At 26.3% G+C, this 24392-nt stretch overlaps 2 protein-coding genes across 4 annotated transcripts in view; one reads left to right on the top strand and one right to left on the bottom strand.

Annotated features, from left to right (window-relative positions):
• LOC132943224 (sodium/hydrogen exchanger 9B2-like) overlaps window positions 1-20530 on the top strand; it is a 29306-nt gene extending 8776 nt beyond the window's left edge. The window contains exons 1-10 of one of the 3 annotated variants that reach the window (XM_061012115.1): window positions 304-458; window positions 12804-12861; window positions 15920-16216; window positions 17316-17498; window positions 17663-17838; window positions 17939-18045; window positions 18592-18750; window positions 18957-19100; window positions 19881-19982; window positions 20230-20530. In XM_061012115.1, the coding sequence (XP_060868098.1) occupies window positions 12830-12861; window positions 15920-16216; window positions 17316-17498; window positions 17663-17838; window positions 17939-18045; window positions 18592-18750; window positions 18957-19100; window positions 19881-19982; window positions 20230-20397 (1368 nt within the window). In that variant the 5' untranslated portion in view covers window positions 304-458; window positions 12804-12829 and the 3' untranslated portion in view covers window positions 20398-20530. Of the gene's footprint in view, window positions 1-303; window positions 459-7334; window positions 7457-12803; window positions 12862-15919; window positions 16217-17315; window positions 17499-17662; window positions 17839-17938; window positions 18046-18591; window positions 18751-18956; window positions 19101-19880; window positions 19983-20229 lie in introns of those variants that run through there. The other 2 variants (XM_061012116.1, XM_061012114.1) reach the window with 2 other exon arrangements.
• On the bottom strand, window positions 17698-24112 carry LOC132943227 (proline-rich protein PRCC). The gene is made up of 7 exons (XM_061012117.1): window positions 23841-24112; window positions 23439-23766; window positions 23312-23368; window positions 22298-22705; window positions 21998-22204; window positions 21808-21907; window positions 17698-18725 (listed from the first exon to the last, which is right to left on the bottom strand). The coding sequence occupies exons 2-6, from the start codon at window positions 23760-23762 to the stop codon at window positions 21821-21823; spliced, it is 1083 nt and encodes a 360-aa protein (XP_060868100.1). The 5' UTR covers window positions 23763-23766; window positions 23841-24112; the 3' UTR covers window positions 17698-18725; window positions 21808-21820.
• Between the last annotated feature and the right edge of the window lie 280 nt (window positions 24113-24392).

The following is a 24392-nucleotide window of genomic DNA, read 5'->3' as shown; positions in this document are numbered from 1 at the left end:
ACAACTTATTTCAAGACTCATATTAATTAATAATTGACAACTGTAGACCAAAAATGATTAGGTATTACCTCTCGGAAAAGATTATTTAGTTTAAATGTATAATATTTTACAAAGCTCTGGTGTTTCGTTTTTATTTTTTTTTACCGGCACATTGCTTAATGAGAATGTTAGGAATTCAGCATTGGGCTTATCAAAATTTCCAATTTATCATTCTGATAAAAATATACATACAAGTTTATATATAATAGAGGGGCTTGTACCATTATAGTTATTAAATATAATTGTAATTCTTCATTTATAAATATTTTAGCTATTTCGCTGGAACGAATTTGTTATTCAATCTGTTTTAAAAACAAATAATTATTTTGAGTAGGAACCATTAAACCTACTCCACCCAGCCAAGAAATTAAATATTGATTAAATATATTTATATTTTGCTCAATTGTCAAGAACTAACCGTAAGTACCTATTCAATCGCTAGATTTATTAGATCAATTTTAATTTACCGGGAATGATAATAATATTGAACATTTTTTGAGGGCTTATTTGTATACTTAATTAATGCGACATTTTGTTTATTTATGATTTCTGAATAATTATTATTTACTAATAAAATATAATTTATCACAATCAATTATTTGATTATTATAGTCTGAACTAAATTAACCATTACATGGTATTTTTGGGTAATGTGTCAACAGTATTTTAGAACTACCTATTGTAGGTATATACTCAGTGTTGGTCTGGTTAATGATTAGGCCCCGGCACAATAATTTTATATGGGCCCCTTAAAAAAAATCTTTTGCCTAGGTAATTTTATTCTAGAGTCCAATTTCATGAACATGGTATTAAATATCAGTTAGAATTATTTCGTGTTAAATATATAGAAGTTAATATAAATCAAATAATGTATAGGTACGTCCTTAATAAACTATAACTTCACAGTTTGACAAACGACAATTGTTTTAGTAAAAAATGTATACTTTTTGATGATTAAATAGATACAAAATTAAAAAAAATATATAATAATGTGTCTCCATATGTCTTAATTATAATTGGACATTTGGAAAGTCAGTAGCTTTAATTCAATATATAATTCAGATATTCTAGTGCAGTTTTTTTAATGTATTCCTTAACTGACTGTAAACATTTTTTTTTAGACCTTATAGTAGGTAAATGCTATAAAAAATTTTCAAAATTATTAAACATTTTTTTTTGGTTTTATTAAAATTCGAAAATGGCCATTCTGTAGTTATAAAATCGATTGTAGCTTGGTGGGCCTGACACTGGGTATACCTATTACAGTAGTACAGTTACGACAACAACCAGTCTTTTGACAAGTTTTTATTTATTGAATGAATACAACATATAGTTTTAATTTCATTAAATAGGTACCAAACCACAATATTTTACTAAGAATTTCAAATTTATAAAAATTAAATTTGAGTAGTAGTACATTAGTTTATACATTTAAATGTTTAGAAAAATATTCTCCTTCGGAATATGAAATCAAAAATCTATAATGTTATTCTTAATAATATAAGAAAGTAAAAAAAAAATGTAATAAAATTATTTTTGTCAACGATTTTGTTTTGTATTAGGAACACAAAATAATGTTAAAAAAATATTTTCAATAACATTAATATCTACTATAATTATTATTAATTAATTTAACTGATAAGACAGTCACACAGTCTAAGTGTATATATATAATTTTAGACGACGCCCATTTTGTAAAAATGTTGTATTTCTCAACATCGACTATTCACTTAATCTACATTTCTAAAAATTAAAATATAACATGATGAAATATACTTTTAATTTTTTTGTATTACTTTTTTGTTTGGGATTTACAATATTTAAAAATTTTAACAAAAATTGATTAATGATTTATAATATATAAGTATAAAAAAATTAATAAAAATTATAATAACACTATAATACTATATAGATAAAATATAATTTAACATTATTTGGATAGGTAATAATATTTCCTACATTTTATTATGTATTATATCTTTTATATCTATAATAATAATTACCTTTGTCTATTGATTAAATTCAATATTTAATGTTAAGGTACGATTTCGTTTCCGTAGTTGACTGCAGCAGTCATACAAAATACCGGTGCAGTCGACTGCAGACTACTGGTGCTCAGACCAGTCATGCAGTCGACTGGGTCCATACCTTTACTATTATAAATATAAACGCCACATAAGGACGAAAATCGGGGAATGTGTAGTAAATAAATTGAAGACACAAAGGATTATATTATATACCTACTTAATTGCACCTATATAACTTAAATGCATTCAATACATATGGGTAAAGTTCACCAATATGTTGAAGAAACAAATGTTTATAAAACTAATGATAGGTATCAATTTATTTTTGCTTAATTAGCTAATAGATATATAACAATTTTTATGTATAAATATTTTAAAACCAAGTAATACATTTACAAGTGTATTATAAATAAAATATTATATTTCGTATTTCGTATTTATTTTAAAATAGGACGTTTGTTTGTCATATTTACCTATACCTATCTATATACCGTTCATTGCAATATATCCTTTCAAAAAAAAAATGTTAACATACTTACAAGAACTTATACTTACAAGTTACAACCAAACAAACTATATTGTTTTGTTTTTTTTTTTAAAAACTTGGTAATGGACTGCAAAATTAAATTTTTATAATTTTGTTTATAATATTGTGTATTGACTATTGACAAGTATAATCTTTAATGATAATATTGCATTTAACCTTCAAAGTTCTTAATAGTTTATAACTGGAAATAATTGCTATAACTATATATTTAATTATTTTGGTTACATCAGTATTTGTTATCAATTATTATTTTTTCCCTAATATATATTTTAAACAATTATTAAGTATTAGTAAACCATATCAATTTGCATTTAGTATTTTTACAATATTAGACAATAAAGTAAAGCGGAAAAAATTGAATATAGAAATAGAAATTATTAGGAAATTAATTATGTTTTCATTTGTTTTTTAAATTTTAATCACCCACATTATACGGGTTTATCAGTAACCATAATTATTACTGCAATGTTAGTCTACGCCTAAATTTAATTTTTAAATGTTTGTTTTATTTATTATATAGTATTGTATTAATTACATATTTGAGTTATACATTATATTATACATGTATAGGTTAAAACTATGATGTCATTTTAACATTATTAAAACTAATTGAAGTTGGTGCATTTATTGATGTATAGAGGCCAATATTCTAGTGGGCTGAAAATTTATAAGTTTACTAGAAAGAATAAAATCTATTTGCATCATTGATCATTATTATCATCCAATCGTTGTGCACAAAGACAATTTGTAATAATAAATTGTATTTTAAGAATTATTTTAAATGCATTAATTCATTGAGTTCGATATCGTTTTATGTGAACATTTCAAATTAAGATATGTATACAAATTACAAAATAAACTTACTTCTTAGCATATATTTACTGTAGTTGTTTAATTATAAATTATATGCATGTGTTCTATCGACTATCGACCAACTGTAAACCACATAATATATAACATGAAAACAAAAGTATTTAGTTTTATTTCAATGTTCAACAATATATTTTAAGTGTCGCCAGTGCCGGCTTTCTTGTTCTAATACTATCGATTATTTTCTATCTACAAATTTTGAATCGTGTTTAATTTCTTCTTACAGTGGCCTGAATATATTTCCATTTGCATAACAATTGTTGTTTATAGTTTATTAATTATGATTGTATTAGGTTACATCTATGGATCTATAATAATTTTAATATTTAATTTGAGAACACATTGGTATTATAGTAGTGATTTATAAAGTATATGATATAATACATACTATGACAAATAATATATATCTTGCTATAGTAAAATGATTTTGTCGATTTTGAATGCATCTATAATTTCTACAGAACTAATTATTAGGTAAAAACAAGGTTTTTAAATTTTCCTTGTTGAAAACTAGATTCTAAATGTTTTTGAAACCAAAAAAAACGAATACAACTCGTTGATATTGATTTCGTTTAAGAAACCCGAAATTCAAAACAATTCTAAGAAATGCTTAATTTATTTTTACATAACATTTTAACACTTTTATGGTTACACGGGTCCATTATTTTATTTATATGTATTTATCTAAGCTACTAGCAAGACTTAGTAGCAAGAACCTGTATTTTCCTTCTCCAGAAAGCAAACCGGTTGTTGACCCCTGCAGTGAAGAATACAATGTTAAGTCCTTGGTAAATCATTCAGCATTCGTATATAACTTTTGTAACGATGTAAGTTGTAAACATAAAAACATAATACTTTGACAACAAATAATAAATACTAATCATATACAAATTTATTTCAATTAAATAGAATTAGTATTTTTCTTAAGTGTTATTTTTTATATTTTATAGTTACTTGTTCTTTAATTTCGTTGATACATTTTTAACACAATTGTATTATGACTTACATATGAGCATAATACAGTAATAAAATGCTCACAAATAGAACCAATTGATCAAATGGGTGCAATGGTATAATACTACTGTTATTGTACAATTTGTACTGTATCATGTTATTATGTTATTATGTTATTGAAAAAATAACTTATAACTTATAAGTAAAGTTAAAAAAAAATAACAACATTTTACATAGAAATCATTTTCACCTCAAACTGTTGCATATTATGTAGGTATGTGATATTATTTATAGGAAATAATAATTAATAGAATATGTGTAATATACATAATGTAGATATGCAGATAGTTGATGGAACAACGTTGAGTAGGTAAAACCAATATTACGTATTATACTATTATAAATTATTTTACGTTCATAAACTAGTATAATATACAGAGTAATTCTTGTACTGGTGTTTGCCAATACCTCTCTATATATCTAACTCGTATCTTGAAAACTAAAAAGTATTAAAACCTTTAGAAATATTTTTTTTTACATAGTTTGAATTGTTTGAATTTAGTTTTCCACTAATCTATTGCTTAATACCTATTTAGAGAGCGGATTGATACGGTGTACATATTATATTAATAAGAATGACTTGAAAGGAACAATTCTCAAATCTCAGGCCTTGTAGAATTTTCGGATTTTGATAACTATTTTTTTTAATTTAAAATAAGAAGACTTCTTACAGGCTGACTTGAAATCCATTTTAGATTCTGAGCGAAGCGATGAATGTATTGATTCTACAATGATGTGTGTTTTTTTTTTTATTTTTTTTTTTATTTTTTTTTTTTATTTTTGTGTCTGTCATCACCTTTTAGGACAGTAAAAGTGCTTGGATTTTCTTCAATAGTAACTTTTCTGATAGGAAAGTGAATCCAGTTGGTACTTTGGGGGGTCAAAAGTAAAAATTTCCCAGTAGTTTTCACAAGCGACGTGAAAAACAAAAGAAAAATTAAGGAAAAACGGGAATTTTTACGCAAAATCTGTTTTCGAGAAAATCGATTTTGGTTTTTGGTGTAACTCTAAAACAAATGACCGTAGGGACATGAAATTTTGACTGAATATTTATATTAGAATTTTCTATACACCATAAAATTTACAAAATATTTTTACTCTTTTTGAGCTGTTTACGGCCATTGTCAGTTTTCAATTTTTTTAGTTTTTTTTTCTATAATTATCAATAAAATTTTATCTGTCGAGTAAAAAAGCTTGAAAATTTAATAGAAGGCTCCTAGGTTATTGTTTCAAAGGCAGATGAAAAAAAATTAAAAATCCTTAGTCACAGTTTTTAATTATAAGCATTTAAAGTTCAAATTTTGACAAAATACGGAATAATCACGAAAAATAGCAAATTATTTTGATGAGAATTCATAAAAATTTTTCTTTTTAAATCTAAGATTTGAAAATGTAATATAAGATTACTCATAAGTTTGTCTACCTTTATCAAAAAAAAAATGTCTAGAAGAAACTTAATTTAAATTTTTATGAGCGTCTGAAATTTATATTTTTACAACATTTGATATTTACTCGATTTCTCATGTAACAATTTTCTTATTTTATTGTAATTAAAAAACGAATGACTGTAGATACTTGAAAATTTCACTGAATGTTTATATTAGCATTTTCTATACACCATAAAATGTTGAAAATATTTTGACTCTTTTTGAGCTGTTTACGGACATTGCCAGTTTTCAATTTTTTTAGTTTTTTTTCTATACCTAAATATCAATAAATTTTTATTTTTTGGGTAAAAAAGCGTGAAAATTTAATATAAGGCTCCTGATATATCGTTCTAATAGCAGTTGAAAAATATTAAAAATACATATGCACAATTTTTTTTTATAAGAATTTAAAGTTCAAATTTTGACAACATTTATCAAATTTATAATTTATTAATCATTTTGTGGTTAAAAATTTATAAATTTTTAACTTTTATGGCTAAGGATTGAAAATTTAAAACAAGGCTCCACGTAAATAGGTTATATATATAAATTACTTTATTCACAATAATATCATCAAATATACTTGGTAAAATCATAGGCTGACTGACCGTTTTCGCTCAGAATCGTTTTTCTTATACAATGATATTATATCATTGAATTCAAATTTAACACCATCCGTTACAGTGGCCCACTTGTAACCTACTGTACAGCAGAGCGACATCCACTTATCCACCTTCTTTTATTTTATTTCAAATAATGGTATAAAGTAAAAGCAAGTTTAAAATGTTCTTATTTCTAAAGACATTATAAAGCTTGTGATTAAAATATTGAAAAACGGAGTTCAATGTGAACTGTAAAATATTACTCTCAATTAGTTAAAAAAAAATTATCAAATTTGGTTGATTCTACAGGACAGTTATTATTCTCGTTAAGTGTTTTTTTTTTTGACAAAAGGATATATTTATTTGGCATTGAGTGCCTTAATACATTTCAAGAAAATAAATGTTTACCATTATAATAATCACCCTGTATAATTGTTTTATATACTTCGTGTGCTTATATATTCAATATTGCCATGCATAAAATACTTTTTATATCAAATATTTATTTAAAAAAATAATTAATACTAATGATGTGGCTACATAATTATAGTGATATTAAAATTATAAATTGGTTGACATTTGTCAATGTATTCATGCTTTATCATCGGAATGATTATAAATGTGTATAATATATAATTAAATACTAATGAAGATAGTCTTCAGTTGTGCGTGAATTAAACTATAGTGTAGTTCTTATTTCAGTGTGTGTGTATATATATATAAATATAATATATATATATATATTATATAGTATATATATATACTAGTTTAAAAATTTAACATTAAAAATGTAATTAAGTAATTTATTCAAAACACTTTTATTAGCATTGTTTTTAAATTCTCCTAAACCGGAGAATTTAAAAGCTTACAAAATTTAAAATAAAGAAGAAACGAAGCTAATTTAACCCTGGATTACAACTTACTAAAAAGGTTAGTGGTTTTGTTCATTGGCTAAAAGTTTTGTACCTACTCATCGTCTCTAAGTAAATAAAAAACAAACCTATAAATTATAATTTCTTAAACTACCTCTAAGTTTAGTAATATGATCATTATAAACATTAAACACGTATTTGTGGTGTCTACTTATGTCTTATGCGGTTAAAGTTTGAAATTAACTTGAAATATTAACGAAAACAAAAACGTTGATTTTCGCATATGTACTCATCAACGATTTGAGTATAAAATTAGAGAAAAATCACCTTAATTGAAATAGGTTTACTTACTCTATGATAGTATTATATTATTAATTTGCTATACTATGTAATTATGCATATACCTAATTTTGAATCAAAGTATTAAAATATAAATATTGAAAAAAAATATTGGGGTAGTATAGTATTATGTACCTATTTGTACGCCAGTATTTTATTTTAATCTCTTTCTATTATTATTAATGATAAGTGGTCTCACTCTAATTTTATCTATAATGATCCACTGTGTGCGTACCTATGTTATAATATGGATTCTTGTCTTGTGTAGGTATTATATTCCATGTTTGGACGTAAGACAGAGTTATGTCTTCAATGGCTCAATCCTCATATTAATTAAGAAAACTATTTATGTTGTTTACTGAAAATGTTTAGCATAATTATAGTGACACATTTAATTTTACTAATAATTATTTTGTTGTTGAGAATATGATTTATAAAATAATAATTTGAGACCCGAAGTATCAATAAACTGAAGTACCAAATAGTGGATGTCTAGCTTAATAGTATATATTAATAGATGAGATATTTAAAATTTAAGTAATGAAAAATAATAATAGATAAATATACTATATGAATATTATTTAATTAAATAATTATCAATTCTTGGTATTGGTTAATTTTTATTTCAAAACATAATGCTAGATATAAAACATAATGAATTACATAGGTATCTATTGTGATTTTCACAAATATATTTATATTCAATAATCGTGTAGGTACTCGTGTACGAACTACAAAGCCGCCTCTGTTCACACAATCCCTCCCAAAAAGTATACCCTGTAGACGATGTATGACGAACCTTTTTGTATCGTCGTGTCAAATGAAAAATTATGATTGACTATTTTTGGCTGGCGTAAAAACTTTTTTTTAAAAAAAAACTATTATTTGATAACCACCTTATATTAGTTTTACTCATATACTTATATCAGTTATCAGTATTATACTATAATAGTGATAGTAAAAGATGTACATTGTCCTTGTTTATTCTTTTTATTTCATTACAATATGTTAATTTTGATTTCGTCTGTCCTTCTCTCAGTTCGAAATCATTTCTGATACCGTTGTTTATATTATGCACATTTTGATATTAAATTATGTATATTATTATATGCATAAACTAAGTCATACAATTTTAATTAACTATGACAAATATTAAGATAAATCACTTAATCAAACTATTTAAGTAGGTAATTGATTATTAGGTATGTCTTCTATCTTTATTCGGTGCTTTTCAAATGTAAGCTAATAATAATGTATACAGTACCTACCTATACATAGGTACCTATAATAAATAAATTGTCTATGATTTAACAATAATGAGTTTAAATAATATATTTTAAGAAATAACACTGAAATACGTCTTGAAAATGGTGTTAATAATTATTGACACCATCACGTATACAGCTGCAGAAAGCCTTCATATAATCTACAAACAATTATTTGTATAGTAATATTTTATGGAGAATTATTAAATAATATTTATAGTTTGATACCCTTCGACATCCCATGTAAGATATCATAATACATCTTAGCTAGTATACGCTACTACGAAAATAATTGGTATGTCACTTAAAAAAAAAACATATTCACATCTAGTTTCATTTTAATTAATACATGATATTATGTTAGTTGTCGAGCTGTCAAGTTAAAATATTTAACTAGGTATCATTTTTTGTTAGATAAAAATATTCAGTTGAATTCCGTTATAGGTATAGTAATTTAATTTACATTTAATTAACTACCGATTCAAAGGTGAGTTACAACTTACAACTGAAAACAACATAGATCGACAAATGTTATACATTCCTACTATTAAACAATATAAAACTAAAAATAATAATATTAACATATTATGTTAATTAACTCGATATTAATAAGTTAAGAATTATTTTACCCATTTGTCGATGTTTGATGTTAGATATCGTAATTTGTTTATGCTGGAAAATAGAATACGTTTTTTCTATTCACTGTACTTAATAAAACACCTGCTTTTAATTGAATTTAAATTTAATGTTAATATAAAAATTTTCAAAACACATAGTTAATTTTTTTTTTATCCTAATTTTTACGTGTGTTCTTGGGGAGAATATTGTATTTTTAAGTCGAGTAAATTAATCTAAAACAGACAAATAGTTGACAGAATAATCATGTACTTAATGTTCATTTATAATCTACTTTATAAATTAGACATTGGTATGATAGTTTGTTCAGTGTTCACTGCGTGTATTACACCCGGGAAGTGGGAATTATACATTTAATTATAAAGTAGGTAATAAAATAGTGTCACTATATCATACTATTCTCTAACTATCAATATTGTTTAGATACTTAATAGTTTCATAGTATATTAGTATGCTTTGTGATGTGGTACATAATATTATTAATGATTGTATAGTCGGACAAATTGAAATTGAAAACTTTATTTAAAGTGCTCTATACATAATTTTTTCTGATATAGGTAGTTTTAAAAATAAAACTAATATTATAACAAATATATATGTTTTTTTAATAAGAAAACAGTTCAAAGTTTACTACAGTAAACTTGTTGTAATTCTATACAACCTTAACCAATAAGGTAAAATATTATAATACACCTATTATATTAGTTCAATAGATAGTTCAATACTCGAACAAACAAGGTATGTTTAATAAAATATTTAATATTGTATGGGCAACCTATATGTAATTTTTTTAATAGAAATAAGTAAATACGCTCCTGTAGTCTTAGCTTTTTATTGATATTTAACGTAATTTATACATGAAATGTCTATCCCAAACACTTTTATGAACAATATATAATTAACTTGTTAAATTTTTACACTATACAAATATACTTAAGATTTGCTTAAAATTTAAATATGTTGAATACTTTTTAGATAATACAAAAATTAGCAAAAGTTAAAAAAATTAATTATAATAACAGAATATTTAATCCGATTGTAAAACTTCAATATACTTTCAGTTTCCAATAAGGTATACCTAGGTACTCTTTTGTTTATAGTTTTTTAATTTTATTTTGATGTTTAATTATCAGCGTAGGTGTATTCAATAATTGTATTAAAATATTTTCAGAATTATTTAGTTACATACCTAATTGGAACTATTTAATTATGTTTACTATTGATAGTTTATATTTTGTGTATAATTTTAACTACGTAGATACTTGCTAACAGTGGCGTGCAGAACATTTTTCAGACCTGAGGCAAACTATACAATTTGACCACCCACCCTATCACCATCAGGTTTTTCGTACTCAATTGATACTTTAACAAATTGTATACATTTATATGATATTTAAAATGTACGATCAAACTAGTGCCCAGTGCCGCAATTACACATTATGGGGCTGATGTGCATTTCTTAGTTTGGGGCCTAAATATACAAAATGTAAATAAATTCTTATATTAAGCTATCCAAACAAAAAAAACAAAACAATGTAATTGTATAATACTATAATTTATTGTTATAAAAATAGTATTATAGTATAATTTCAACACATTTGTAAATCATCTAACAAAATTGTTTTTTCTTCGCTTTTGCGTTTGAAAAGTTGTCAATGACTTTCTCTACATCTATATCGGAAGTTCTTCCCCTTTCTATGTTCAGTATAGAAATGCCATTGAGACGTTATTGACTAATAGAATTGCGCAAAAAAATGTTGATTAATCTGAGTTTAATTTGATAATTGATTACAATAAATTATAAATATTTAATAATATGAACAAATTTGTTTTTTTTATTCTTCATTTTATTTAAATTTTCTTCAGCCACAGCTTTAAAATTTATTTTGGGGGCCTATATTGGATTGGGGCCTTGAGGGTCGATCAGCGATGCACACCTTGCACACTCGGTTGGTGCCAAGTTGCACACCTAGTAACCTACCCACCCACCCGTATTTTCCCCGACGCGATTGCCTCAAAAAATAGCTGTTCAGCACGCCACTGCTTGCTAGTACTTAGTAACAAATATATTGTATTGAAAAAAATATAGTATTTATTATAAGATGTTTATAATTTTAAATAAAAACAATTTATGCTTTTTAAATCTAGTTATAAAATATTTAGATATAATATACATACTTAAATAAAAAAAATAATGAACATTCCAAATTATAATATATTTTATTTTGTTTTTAAATTTGAGTTTTATTTTTAGAATATAATATATTTTACAGGTATGCATGTTTTTATAGATTATTTTTTACTCATTGCTTAGTTTTTTATTGCCAGTTGGAAAATATATTGAGCATAATATACGAATTCCCCTAAGTGATTCTCTATCCTAAGTGGAGACACTACAACACAATAACACATGGTACTTTTACAATATTATAGTAAATTATATTATCTTAAGCATTATATTATATATACTATGTACTATGTAGTTATGTCTGTAAATTGTATGACATTTCTTGAATGATTTTTGTACAGCATATTATATTGTGTAGTTACACCAATACTATCTATGAACTAAATACATATTATAATATAATATAATTGATAAAAAATCAAACACGAATAATAACTTGTATTCCGGTTCGTGTTGATAGCTTTTGTAATTTGTACCTATATTAGTTGAAAGAAATAAGAATTTTTTAAGATGAGTCCATGTTGTTGTGATGTTCTTCTTTCTCACGGGTAGTAAAACAAGCACACGTTATTCGAGTGTAAAATGTAAATCAATATTAATAGGTATAATGTTTGGTGAGTTGTGAGTGGCAAGTCTATACAATTATCGTTTAGTATAGTAAAAATAAGACATGATTTACACCCGAAAATATTGTTTATAATATATATTTTAATGAAATATTTGTAAGCTGTAAGTTCTAATAGTATTCTCTTTATAGTTTTTTTATTTTATGAGTTGTGATGATCAGCATGTGCCATGTACTTACGAATTTTTGATAATATGTTAAACGCGTACGACATTTGACACAAATGCACATTACACACACATGTATTTCAGTACCTATTTGTATAACACATCTCGCAGCCTTGTATCATACAAAACCTTGTATGATGTTCTTTATCATCATAAAACTAAATAATTTATTTATTAAATTTAAGGAAGTGGCCAAATCAATTACCTAACGATGACAAGTGGAGATGATGGAATAATAAAAGGGTAAGTAATGACTATTGACTATAAGTAGGTTCCTAGTTACTATTATTTATATTATTTATCATAAAATGTGATATTATAATTTATTATAGTTTTAATGATAGAAAGTATATTTTTTCAACAATTAACATATTTATATCAAATTATAAATGATTTAGGTACCTAGTATTGTGTTCAGTTTACATTAACTTCACTTTATTCGGATGTCCAGACTTTATGTCCATAAGAAGCTTAAAATGTGATTAAATTATGCGACAAAAATTGACATTTTCAATCCTTAGATAAAATTAAAAATTCCACGAGTTAATAACAACAAAATGTTGTAAAATATGAACTTTAAAGCTTATACAATAACTATGTTAATTAATTGGAAAATCAGTATCTCTAATTCAAAATATAATTCAGATATTCTTTTGCAGTTTATTTTTAATTTAATATAATATGATCAATAGCCTCAAACAATGGAAAAAAATTTCAAAAAACACTCAAGATTTATTTTTGATTTATTAAAAAAACTTTTTAAAAATTTGATAATAGTTATTTTGTTGAGTTATTTATTTATAATATTATGTAGTAACAGATATTTCGAATGAATAATGGCAAACTTATGTTTTCAAATATACAGCATATTATTGCTGTACAAACATAAGGTTTTCACTGTTTTCAGTTTTTCACACTTTAATAACTATAAATACTAATCTACTATAGCCTATAGGTACCTAATAAAGACCCACAGTAACATACTACTATAGTTGAAATTGTATGTGATATTGTTTATTTGTCTTTTTAATATTATTCAATCTATCCATCATGATTATTATACAACATATATATGTATATGTATATTATATTATAATTATAAATTGTCTACTATGCATAAGTCAATTTTATCTTTGCAACAGAATGTACGTGTCACTGGGAATATCTCGCACATTTTTTAATTATAGCTCTAATTTTATTACAAAAATTATTGTCCTATAAAACTTATAAACTGCATAACAGTTTTTTTGGATATATTGAACAATATTATAAAACAAATAAAAAATATTACATACAATTTCAACGAGAAGTGTGTTTTTTTATTACTTTCTGTATTAGCATTATAGTTTTAAAGTGTGAAAAACTGAAAACCATATAATTTTACTGCAATATTATGCTGCATTTATGAAAATAAAAGTTGCTTACATTCACTCAAAACATTTTTACCCCATATTATAAACAAATTAATCTATATTACATGGCTATTTTTGGAGTTTTAAAAAAAAACATTAAAAGATTATAGGTAAGTGGTTTATTGAAATTTTTTTTCAGACCATGGTAAAAGCGAGGCTAATAGTCTATATATTAGGTACATACATTAAAAAAAACTGCACTATCATTCGTCGAGCGCTCATAATCTAAAGTAATTTCACAGAACAAATCATATGTTTTTTTTTAATAATCTCAAATACGGCAATATTACTTGAAAAAATAGGGCGTCAACTATAAAATATACTTTAATATACCTACAACATTAATTATTCTTCTGTACGTTCTTCGTTTAAAATGTGTCCACATACCTACTATTCTAACCCCGTCAATGTACGCATATATTTAAATTAAAAATATATTATAATATTTAACGTAACTATTATTATAATTATGTACTGGTAACTAACAAGTGTTCTAAACTTGTGTTTAGAAACCTAAAATAAATATTTAAAAAATGTAGAAAATGTATTTACATCGTGGTAAAAACATAAGAATCCTTACTCGGATTATATCATACATGTATCTATGTAACTATTTATGTATGTTTATATGAGAATCCTAGACAACCTAAAATATAACGATGATTCTAAAAACTATTGTTTTGATATTAGTAGGTAGGTATATGATTGCAATATTTTTATAAATATAAATACTATAATATAAAACTGTCTGATTTTAAACAGTGATAATCGATCTCGTGCATTATAACATTACTTGAAGTACCTACCTACATTAGATTTTAATATGTTAGTAGTTATAATATCATTAGTCCGTTAAAATAAAGAATGTCAATGAAATAGTCTGAAAATTCGACGGTTGGTTTTAGAATATGGATACTACGATAATTGAGTACAAATTTGATTTATTTTATTTTGAAATATTACATAAATGTATCATTGTATATACCCTAACTCAGGCTCTAGGTCAAAATCATGGGTATTACATGATAAAAAATTGTTCATAGTTAGAAGTATAGGTAACAGTTAAAATCTTAAAATTGTGCTCCACTATACTTTGTATGACGGTAATAAATAATAACTCAATAGGTACATAATGTTAAGGACATTAAAAGTGGTAAATTTTTTTTAAAATAACATTTACACGACGAAAAATAAATAATTTGTGATTATGAAAAAACAACCAAATAATAATAATTTGTATTGTTTATCATATAAGATTAAGCTATTGCGGGAGTAGGTCGTAGGTGGTAGCTACTTTTAGATTGTTGGGGAGGGGGGCATCAAAAATATATTTCCCTGGTGTGGATATTCCCCGTTATAAAACGCGCCACTGAATTTTACGACACCACTGGCATAGGTACATAAAAATCGTTTTTATTCAGTAAGACCTGACAGATGAAACAAATTTTGTTCTAACCAATAATATTACATTTTTCTATATAGATAATAATGTTTTAAAAAAATCACTTGCAGATAATACTGAAAATAAGAATTTATAATTTGATTTGAATTTTTTTGAAAAATTCAAAATAGCCAATTTTTAAATCTGTTTATAATGACAATTTTTATGGTAAAAACATTTATATAAGTCAAGTAGGTAGTTTATTTTTTAGAATTTTTAAAAATATCAATATTTTTTTGAGTAAATTAATTTAGAACATAATAACATTATTCAAAATATTATTTTCGGCAATTTTCTGACATGAGTATATTTCTTAACCATTATCGATATAATTTTTACAATTTTTGTAATACGTTTAAGTAGTATCGTTTTTTTTTTTGTCATGTCTTCTCGTTACAGCCTGTATAATATTCGTATATTGTATATAATATTTTGCTCGTTGTTTCAGCGGCCCGACGACTTCTTCGTGGACATGCAAGATCCATCCCTTGTTCAACGCTGTCACGTCTGCCGCGTGCGTGGTGATGGCGTGGAGCCTGATGTATTTTTTCTTCGGCATGACCCCTGGCTCTGACCTGGCCTCGGTCGTGTTGCTCATCTCGTGCTCGTGGGCGTGCGGCAAGATCGCAGACATACTGTACCTGCCGCCACTGCTCGGCATGCTGCTTGCCGGAGTCGTTCTCCGCAATTCCGGTCACTACGATGTGGATCAAAACGTCTTCCAGCCGTACATCATCAATTTGAGGTCCGATTTTGTCCTATGATAATATAATATATTATGCTATAATGCGCGATACATGCGGAAATACTTATCAGTGGCGTAATCAGGGAAACGCCATATGGGGAAGGGATCAACATTTTACCATAAGATAAAATGATTATATATATAAAAAAAAAATTGTTCAAAATAAATATAATCATACTTTATTCCGAGCAAAAACAATTTCTATTTATATAAGTAATATTATGGAACTATATTAAAAAATAATAGCGTCGTCTGTTGTAGCAGTCGTCTTAATAATTTAGATCTACTTGTCTTGGCTCTATAAAGCTTTCCCAGATATTTCCCCATCATGATTGACATGATTACGCCACTGACGTCTTATTCATATTGTTATGTGTGATGTAGCCATAAAAAGCCTCATCCAACTCGTAGCATTTTCTTTTAATCAAAATATTTTATATAGGTAGTTAATTTATGTCTACATTTTATAAGTTGAATTATATACCTATATCCTACATAATACATAAATGCCATATATTTATTGTTTATATTAAGAGATACTATTTTTAGCGATGTATTATTTCAAAAAATATTATATTATTTATTTACCTTTTAAAGACATTTTATCATTATAATATGTAGGTACGTTGGTGAAACCAACTTATAATTTAATTTTTTTATTTGAAGCAGAATACTAATTTAATGAGAATTATGATACACAATTGCCGCTAAAAGAATCAACAATTTAAGCAATATTTTTTTTTTACTTACAAGCACTTGTATTTTAAAATTTAGAAAATATTAGTGAAGTAGTAATATATTGGAAAATTATATTTAAAATACCTACTCTAAGAAATGTGTGGTACTGTGCACACATCTATGCAAGATTTTGAAATTTTCATACATAAAAATATTCTGCTCGGGTCCTTGAAATTTTGAAATCAAAAACAATCAACAAACGCTAAAACTATTTAAAATATTGAAAAATTGCCTATTCAAAAATTAGATTTTTATTTTCAAAAGTGTATAGGTCGAAATAATGTCACGTTATAGTATAGTTTTTGCCGTCGTTATACTAACTGGCCCGTCTCCGGTCGGGTTTGTATTGTTGTCATTGCAGGGAAGTGGCGCTCACTGTGTTGCTGGTGGCGTCCGGTCTCAGCCTTGACCCAGCCATGTTGAAAAAGCTCAGTCTCGTCGTCACCCAACTGGCCATACTACCGTGCATCACCGAAACGATTGCCGCAGCTGTGGTTACGCACTACCTACTTGGACTGCCGTGGATCTGGGGACTATTACTTGGGTAAAAACGCTCGTTTATATAATATAATACTTTATGTCTTACTGATATAATATTATTCGAATAATAATGCACGCGATTGTTGGCTGCTGTTTTTGCGCATTTTTATTTGTGAAGTTAATTTTTGGCAACAAAAAATTCAACCCACTCAACTCTTCGGCCCACAGGTCCATTTTGAGTCCGGTCAGCTCGGCGGTAATCCTTCCAGCACTGTTGGACTTCAAACAAAAGGGCCTAGGCGAGGATAAAGGGATCATAACACTGGTGATGGCCGCATGCAGTTTCGACGACATATTTTGCATTTCCGCATTCGGAGTGTTTCTCAGTATCATATTTTCTGAGGGTATGACGTATATACATGCGAGCATTATTACTGCGTAGTGCAGGCTCGCTGGACAATCGTTGTTAATTTGGTGTTTGTTTGGTTTTTCCTTTCCATTCAGGTAGTTGGCAGACGAATGCCATGCGAGGACCCATCGAAGTAGCTATCGGAGTCTGTGTAGGCATCATTTGGGGTATAATCACCGGTTTCATCCCGCACAAATGCGAAGTACGTATATTACAGACTTACCATATACATACCTACATAATAACAACACACAAGTCCGGATTTGAGTCAACAGGTGTCCCCAACACTTGCAGAAAATTAAGTGTTGCAAGGGTAAACCTTATCTCGTTAGGGATGCGCTACTATATGCGAGATATGCTAGTGGATATTGTAAAAAAAAATTTTCATATTTTATTTGTTGATAGATTTCGATTTCGAAATAGTTTATTCATAGAAAACTGAAAAATTATTTTTTATAAAATTCAGTTGTTTTTTTATTAATTTTAATTTATTTAGTTTTTAGTTGTCATTACAATTATTTTCAATTGTACGAATTTTTAATGATTCTTAACAAAAAAAAAATTATGGACGATTACTTTGTATAATTTTAAGTTGCCCTGTCTCTTCTGAATCCGGGCTTGAATCAATAATACAGACCATTTTTAACGTGACAATAATATACATTTATTTTTATTTGAATTATACATTATAAAATATAAAATTAGCGTATACGATTCGTATAAGTACTATACAATGTTTTGTTTACAGACAAGTCTGACCCTGAAACGGACGTACATAATAACGGCTGGAGGAGTATTGCTCACGTTCGGGTCAAAAATGATCGACTTACCGGGTGCCGGTCCTCTGGCGATCATGACGGCGGCGTTTGTCTCGGCAATTTGCTGGAAAAAAAACGATTGTTTTAGCGTGAGTGATGAGATAATAATATTTAAACTGAAGGGGGTTCAGCATCGGGCAAAATTTAACGGTCTCGTACAATACATTAATGATAATTTGCAATACCTAGTTCCTAAATCAATCTGACATTCTGACGGTCGACCGGGGGCACAAGATTGATTAAACGTACATTTTATAATGATAATAATAATAATAACAATGTTTTATCGTCGTAGGATAACGTGGAAATGGCGACGAACAACGTATGGGACTTTTTGGAGCCTATGCTGTTCGCCTCGATCGGCACGGAAATCGACTTAAGCAGCATAAGACCGACGTTAATCACGTCGGCGTCCGTCCTGTTGATAATCACATCATTGGTAAGCGCTCGGAAAGGTTTTTAGTATATGAATTTACGCGGATTACTGTCAATTTTCGATCAATTTGTCTTCAAGTGCGTGAGAATGTGTCGAGCAATAAATTATAGGTGTAGTGGACGGTGATGACGTGACTGCATTATGAGTATGTCAGCGCAGCATTTGTTTTCCTTCTCTAGCCCACGCACTAGTGTAAAATCATTTTGTTTTTTTATGATTTTTGAGTAATCTTAGAGTAAAATTATTTGTCACAACATTTATAGAGTATAATATTTTTGAGAGTTTGACATATTGTCTCAAAACCATTTAACATCCATTACAATTTACAAATAGAAAATCCATCACTCGTGACACTTCTAGAACGACATTAAATATAGGTAAATAGGTAATATAGGTATGCCGCATATGAACTCAGATTTTGTCGATTAATCTGTTTAATGTTGTTTTAATTACTGTCGTCTACTATACGCAATTAATTGTTATCGATGCTTATTACACAATATGGCCACTAAATACAAATTTAAAAAAAAAAACAGTGGTATTAAATGTTTTTGATACCTAGTGCGGGACTCGATTACTCAGTTTATTCGTAGCAATATTGAAGAGTACCTATAATATATATGGTTTATTAATACATTATGTGTCTATAATCTATATTGTAATTATTTTATAATTTTCTAATATCATAATAATATAATGATTAATGGTTCTATGTTTAACACCTTTAAATTTTAATGGTTACAGCGGTTGATATTATTTTATTATTATTTTCATTTTTTTCAGGTAAGAGTGGCCACCTGTTTCTTCGTCCTAAAGGATACCAATTTCAATTTACGCGAGAAAATATTTGTTAATATTGCGTGGTTACCAAAAGCAACAGTTCAAGTAAGATATTACAGTTATACGACTACCTACCTACATAGTTGTTTGAAATTCATCTACTACGATCTATGATTACGAAATAATAATAATATTAGGAATAACAAAAATATGCCCTAAATTATTAACTTTTTTAGGTACTGTCCTCTGTTATTAACAATGCACTAAATTAATTTTTGAAAGACAATAATTCTCTATCAAGGCAATACTACATTGACAAATAATAATTGAATGTATGATTTATTTTGAACAGGCAGCGATTGGGCCAATCGCATTGGATATGGCACGCAGTCGTGATGAACGCTTAATCCCATATGCATCTGATGTATTGGCTATCAGTGTGTTAGCAATATTGATAACTGCACCGATAGGAGCGATAGCCATGACACTAAGAGGAGAATACTTGTTGAAGAAATATTGATTAATTATTATTTATACCGAACAGAGAATCTTGTTCAAACAATGAAATTAATAATTGATCAATATTAATTTGTTCTATTATTAATGCTAGTCAAATTTTCATTGTTTATACTTAAATACATAAAACTAGTTTCTTGGTTTTTTTATTTTTTTAACCGGTTCTAAATTTTAATTTTTTGCATTTATTATAAATTATTATTCTTAAGGTTAATATTTTATACATATAATGCAAAACAATTAATTCACAAAGTATTCCTTATGTCCTCTCATAAATATCCACTCTTCTTTAAAAACAATTTTTTCTTTCATATTAATCAAAACCAGTTATAGTAGTGCAGTTAAGATTTAGGCTTATAAAAAGTTTTCTTTAAAAGTTAAAATATAAACTAAGGTTTTCAATTGAAACCATATAATATTTTTCATATTAATTAAATTATAAATATTTAACAATTACAAAAAAAGTTTATACCTATATTTTTAACTATAAGAAAATATTGTGGTAGTAAATGAAAATAAAATTTGTAAATATAGAAGTAATAACTAATAATACTTATATTAGTAGATTAACATATTATATATAATACTTAACCAACCATATAACTATAGTAGGTATTTAAAAAACTCAAAATTGTTATTTGATGTACTTACATCAGACACTTTAAAATTTAAATACAATATAGTTGACTACCTATACTTATAAAATAATTTTCAGTCCTCAGTTCTTAAGCTTATTAATAACACTATGATTTTGGTCTTTTCAAAGACATTAAAATATTTCTATTAAACATATTTTACTCAAATTAATTTTGATTTAGGTATAAATTTTTATATTTTCAAAATTCCACAAAGATCTGTTTAAGACTCATTGATCTCTTTCCATCTAATGATATTTGTTTCCTTATTATATCAGATACATTTTAGTTTTAATCTTAATTTTATGCTTTATTTATTTATAATATTTAATAAAATAATTTTTAGACAACAATTTGAAAAATAAAAATAGCAGTTCTAATATTTATGATTGAAAAGTTGGTTTTAAGATTATAAAACACCTCAAATAAATTTATTTTAACAATATATATTTTATTTGTATTATAAAAATTCTATATATCCGCGCTAAGTTTCAGGAAATTTAATTATAAAACAGTACACAGAGTGATACTATTGGATTTATCCTCTAACCATGTTTATTTATATTTAATTATTTAATTATTTTTGCTTGTTACTCTCAGAGTGTAGAATGTATAATTATGATTGTAAATTAAATAAAAAAATACAAATATGTATAAATATATGAGTACATATTAATAATAACTTTATTTAAATGTTTTATGTTAGTTAAATAAGTTGTATATGTACACTAAGAGTTATTCCAATAACCTAAAATTATTTTCTTTAAGAAGTAACAAACCTTCTTTAAGCAATTAAAATCCATATTTAGCTTGTGTTTGTTTCCTGGTCATTCTATTCTCAGCCCACATGTTTTTAAGTTTCAACTCATTGGCTTTAGCCTATAAACATTTATAAATTATATTAAATATTAATATTTAATTTAGAATGGGTACTTGATGTAATATACATCTATTTTTTTTCATCATTACCTGTTGAGCTAAATATGTTATCTGGTGTTTGCGTTTTGATTGTCCACTTATATTAATATCACTACTGATATTTTTACTTTCAGCATATTCCTCTGTTATGTTCTTCTGTAACCACTGTTGAGACTCTTCCATCACTTGACGCATATCCACATTTATTACATCAACTTGTTTTATTTGAGTCTTGCTAGGATCACTAAGTTGTTTCAACTGTAATAAAAAATTTAATTTAACGTAATATGTTTACAGAAATGCTTATTTCAATATTGATTGTTATAAGAATTTTATAATCATTAAACATACAGCATTTGAGTCGAGAATTAGTTTTGTTTCATCCTCCTCATAAAGGTCAGATTTGTTGGGTTCAGAACAATACACTGGTCCATAAACTCTGTCCTCTTCAATTTTAGTTGTATTAGTTTGTATTTCAGGTAAATCAAACCCAGCAATAGGCTCTACATCAAGTACTTCATTTATTTTGTTCAATCCTAAGAAATCGCCATCTTCTTGATCATCATCATCGGCTTCATCTTCAACTTCAATTGGTTTAGTATCAAAACACTTAATTTCTAATGTTTTGAGTTGAGGGTTTTCTTTGACATTTTTAACATTCCGCATTGTCGCTCTGGGAACCATTGATATAGTTGTTGAAGCTTTGCTCGTTTTCTTATTTTTAGGATCAGGCAACATGGAGAATAAGCCGCATCCGCTCTGTGAAACCACAAAACAAATTTAAATAGTGTAAGACTAATTTATGACAATATTATAGTGAACGTTGTAAAAATATTGAAAAATACAATATTTTACTTCGATAATTTAAAATTTTACTTTTTAGTAATGCAATGACTTTTGCAAATTTGCAAAATTTTGATAATTTATTTTATTTTGAAGAATACATTAGAAAATAGAAACTAATGTGTAATTAGTACTAAATGTATTAGCATACAAAATATGAAATAATATTTTCCATATTATTTTTTAGAGGTTATCGTTACATAATTTAAAAACTGATGTATGAATAACATAATATTTAAAATGTGTAAAATATATGTGTTTTATACGTAAAACATATTTATATCATAAATATTTAAAAAATAAGATGTTACAATGAAAAATTAAATTAAAATTAAAATAGGTACCGAGTATATATATTATATCAGGAATATATGATTTCAAAAATCAGAATTAATATGTAATTTAAAACTATTACCAACAAAAATATGCATTATATGTAGCATTATGTGTAATTATTGAGATTTTAAGTTTCAGATATTACTTCATGTAATCATGTTATACATAAGCAATTTAAACACTTACATTTGAAGGTTTGATAATTTTACATTTTGGTTGATAGTCGTCATCTTCATCGTAAAACTACAAAAATTAAAGATTAGTTATAATCATATCAACTAGTTTAGTGGAATTTTAAAACAAGACTAAGTACTTCATTTAATGAAGGAATTATTATTTTGACTTTTCCTCCAGTTTTTGGTTTAGGTAATGTGGGGAATAAAGGGATTTCTTTTTTCTCTTGAATGCTATTGACAGTTGGAAGTTTTGCTTGTACCGCCGGTTTTTCTTTGTCAACTGAATCATAATCATCTATTATTTTTGTGTTTTCAATAGATTTGGGTTCAGGCAGCGTTAAAAATGGTTTACTAACAATCGGTTTTGTTGCTACTTTTACAACATTGGGTGATGGCACTATTACTTCACCATTATCTTCATCCGAATCGCAATCACTGTCTCCGTATGCCACAAGTGACATTATACTAGCAAATTAAAACCATATAAATATCTACAATGTTTATTTTAACACTAAACAAAAACTCAAATAAGTACTCACTTAATTTTATTTGAACGTCCACTTTTAAGTTTTTGAAAAATTGTAGATATATTTTATGTTGTTGAGGTTTTATGACTTGGTAGTTATTATGACGTAACCTAAGTTCCAAGTACTATTTTCATTGATTAAATAGATGTTGAATATTTGATATTATACTATCGTTATTTTAAATTTTAATCATTAAAATAAATATGTTAGCTTTTTAAAATTTAAATTCTGTGTTTTACTGATTTTCATTTTTTATATTTCAACTAAAAACTAAAAAGTGATTGTAAAAAAATAACATTGATAATTGAGTTAATTCAGTGTCACCAATATACTAACCTCATAGATAATATAAGAATTCTTATATTATCTATGACTAACCTGAAGATAATAAATGTTCACTCTTATCTTTAATACTGTTATCATTTATCAAAAATTGATAAGCTCTTGCTCTTTAACACGGTCTTATGTACCGTGCTCTTTAAATTTTAAAACTCAGATAGGATAAGAATTAGGACCTTAGATCATAAACCTACTTATACTTAAGTCTGTCTTTAGTCTTAATTC

The sequence above is a fragment of the Metopolophium dirhodum genome, chromosome 4, assembly GCF_019925205.1.
Source record: "Metopolophium dirhodum isolate CAU chromosome 4, ASM1992520v1, whole genome shotgun sequence".
NCBI lineage: Eukaryota > Metazoa > Arthropoda > Insecta > Hemiptera > Aphididae > Metopolophium > Metopolophium dirhodum.
Note: the sequence above shows the minus strand (reverse complement) of the source record. Positions and strands in the feature narration are given on the sequence as shown.

Coding starts and splice junctions, on each gene's coding strand:
- LOC132943227 (XM_061012117.1), bottom strand. CDS start 23,762: ATGTCACTTGTGGCATACGGAGACAGTGATTGCGATTCGGATGAAGAT. Junction 23,369..23,438: donor TAATTCCTTCATTAAATGAA/GTACTTAGTCTT, acceptor TAATTTTTGTAG/TTTTACGATGAAGATGACGA. Junction 22,205..22,297: donor TAATTCTCGACTCAAATGCT/GTATGTTTAATG, acceptor TTTTTATTACAG/TTGAAACAACTTAGTGATCC.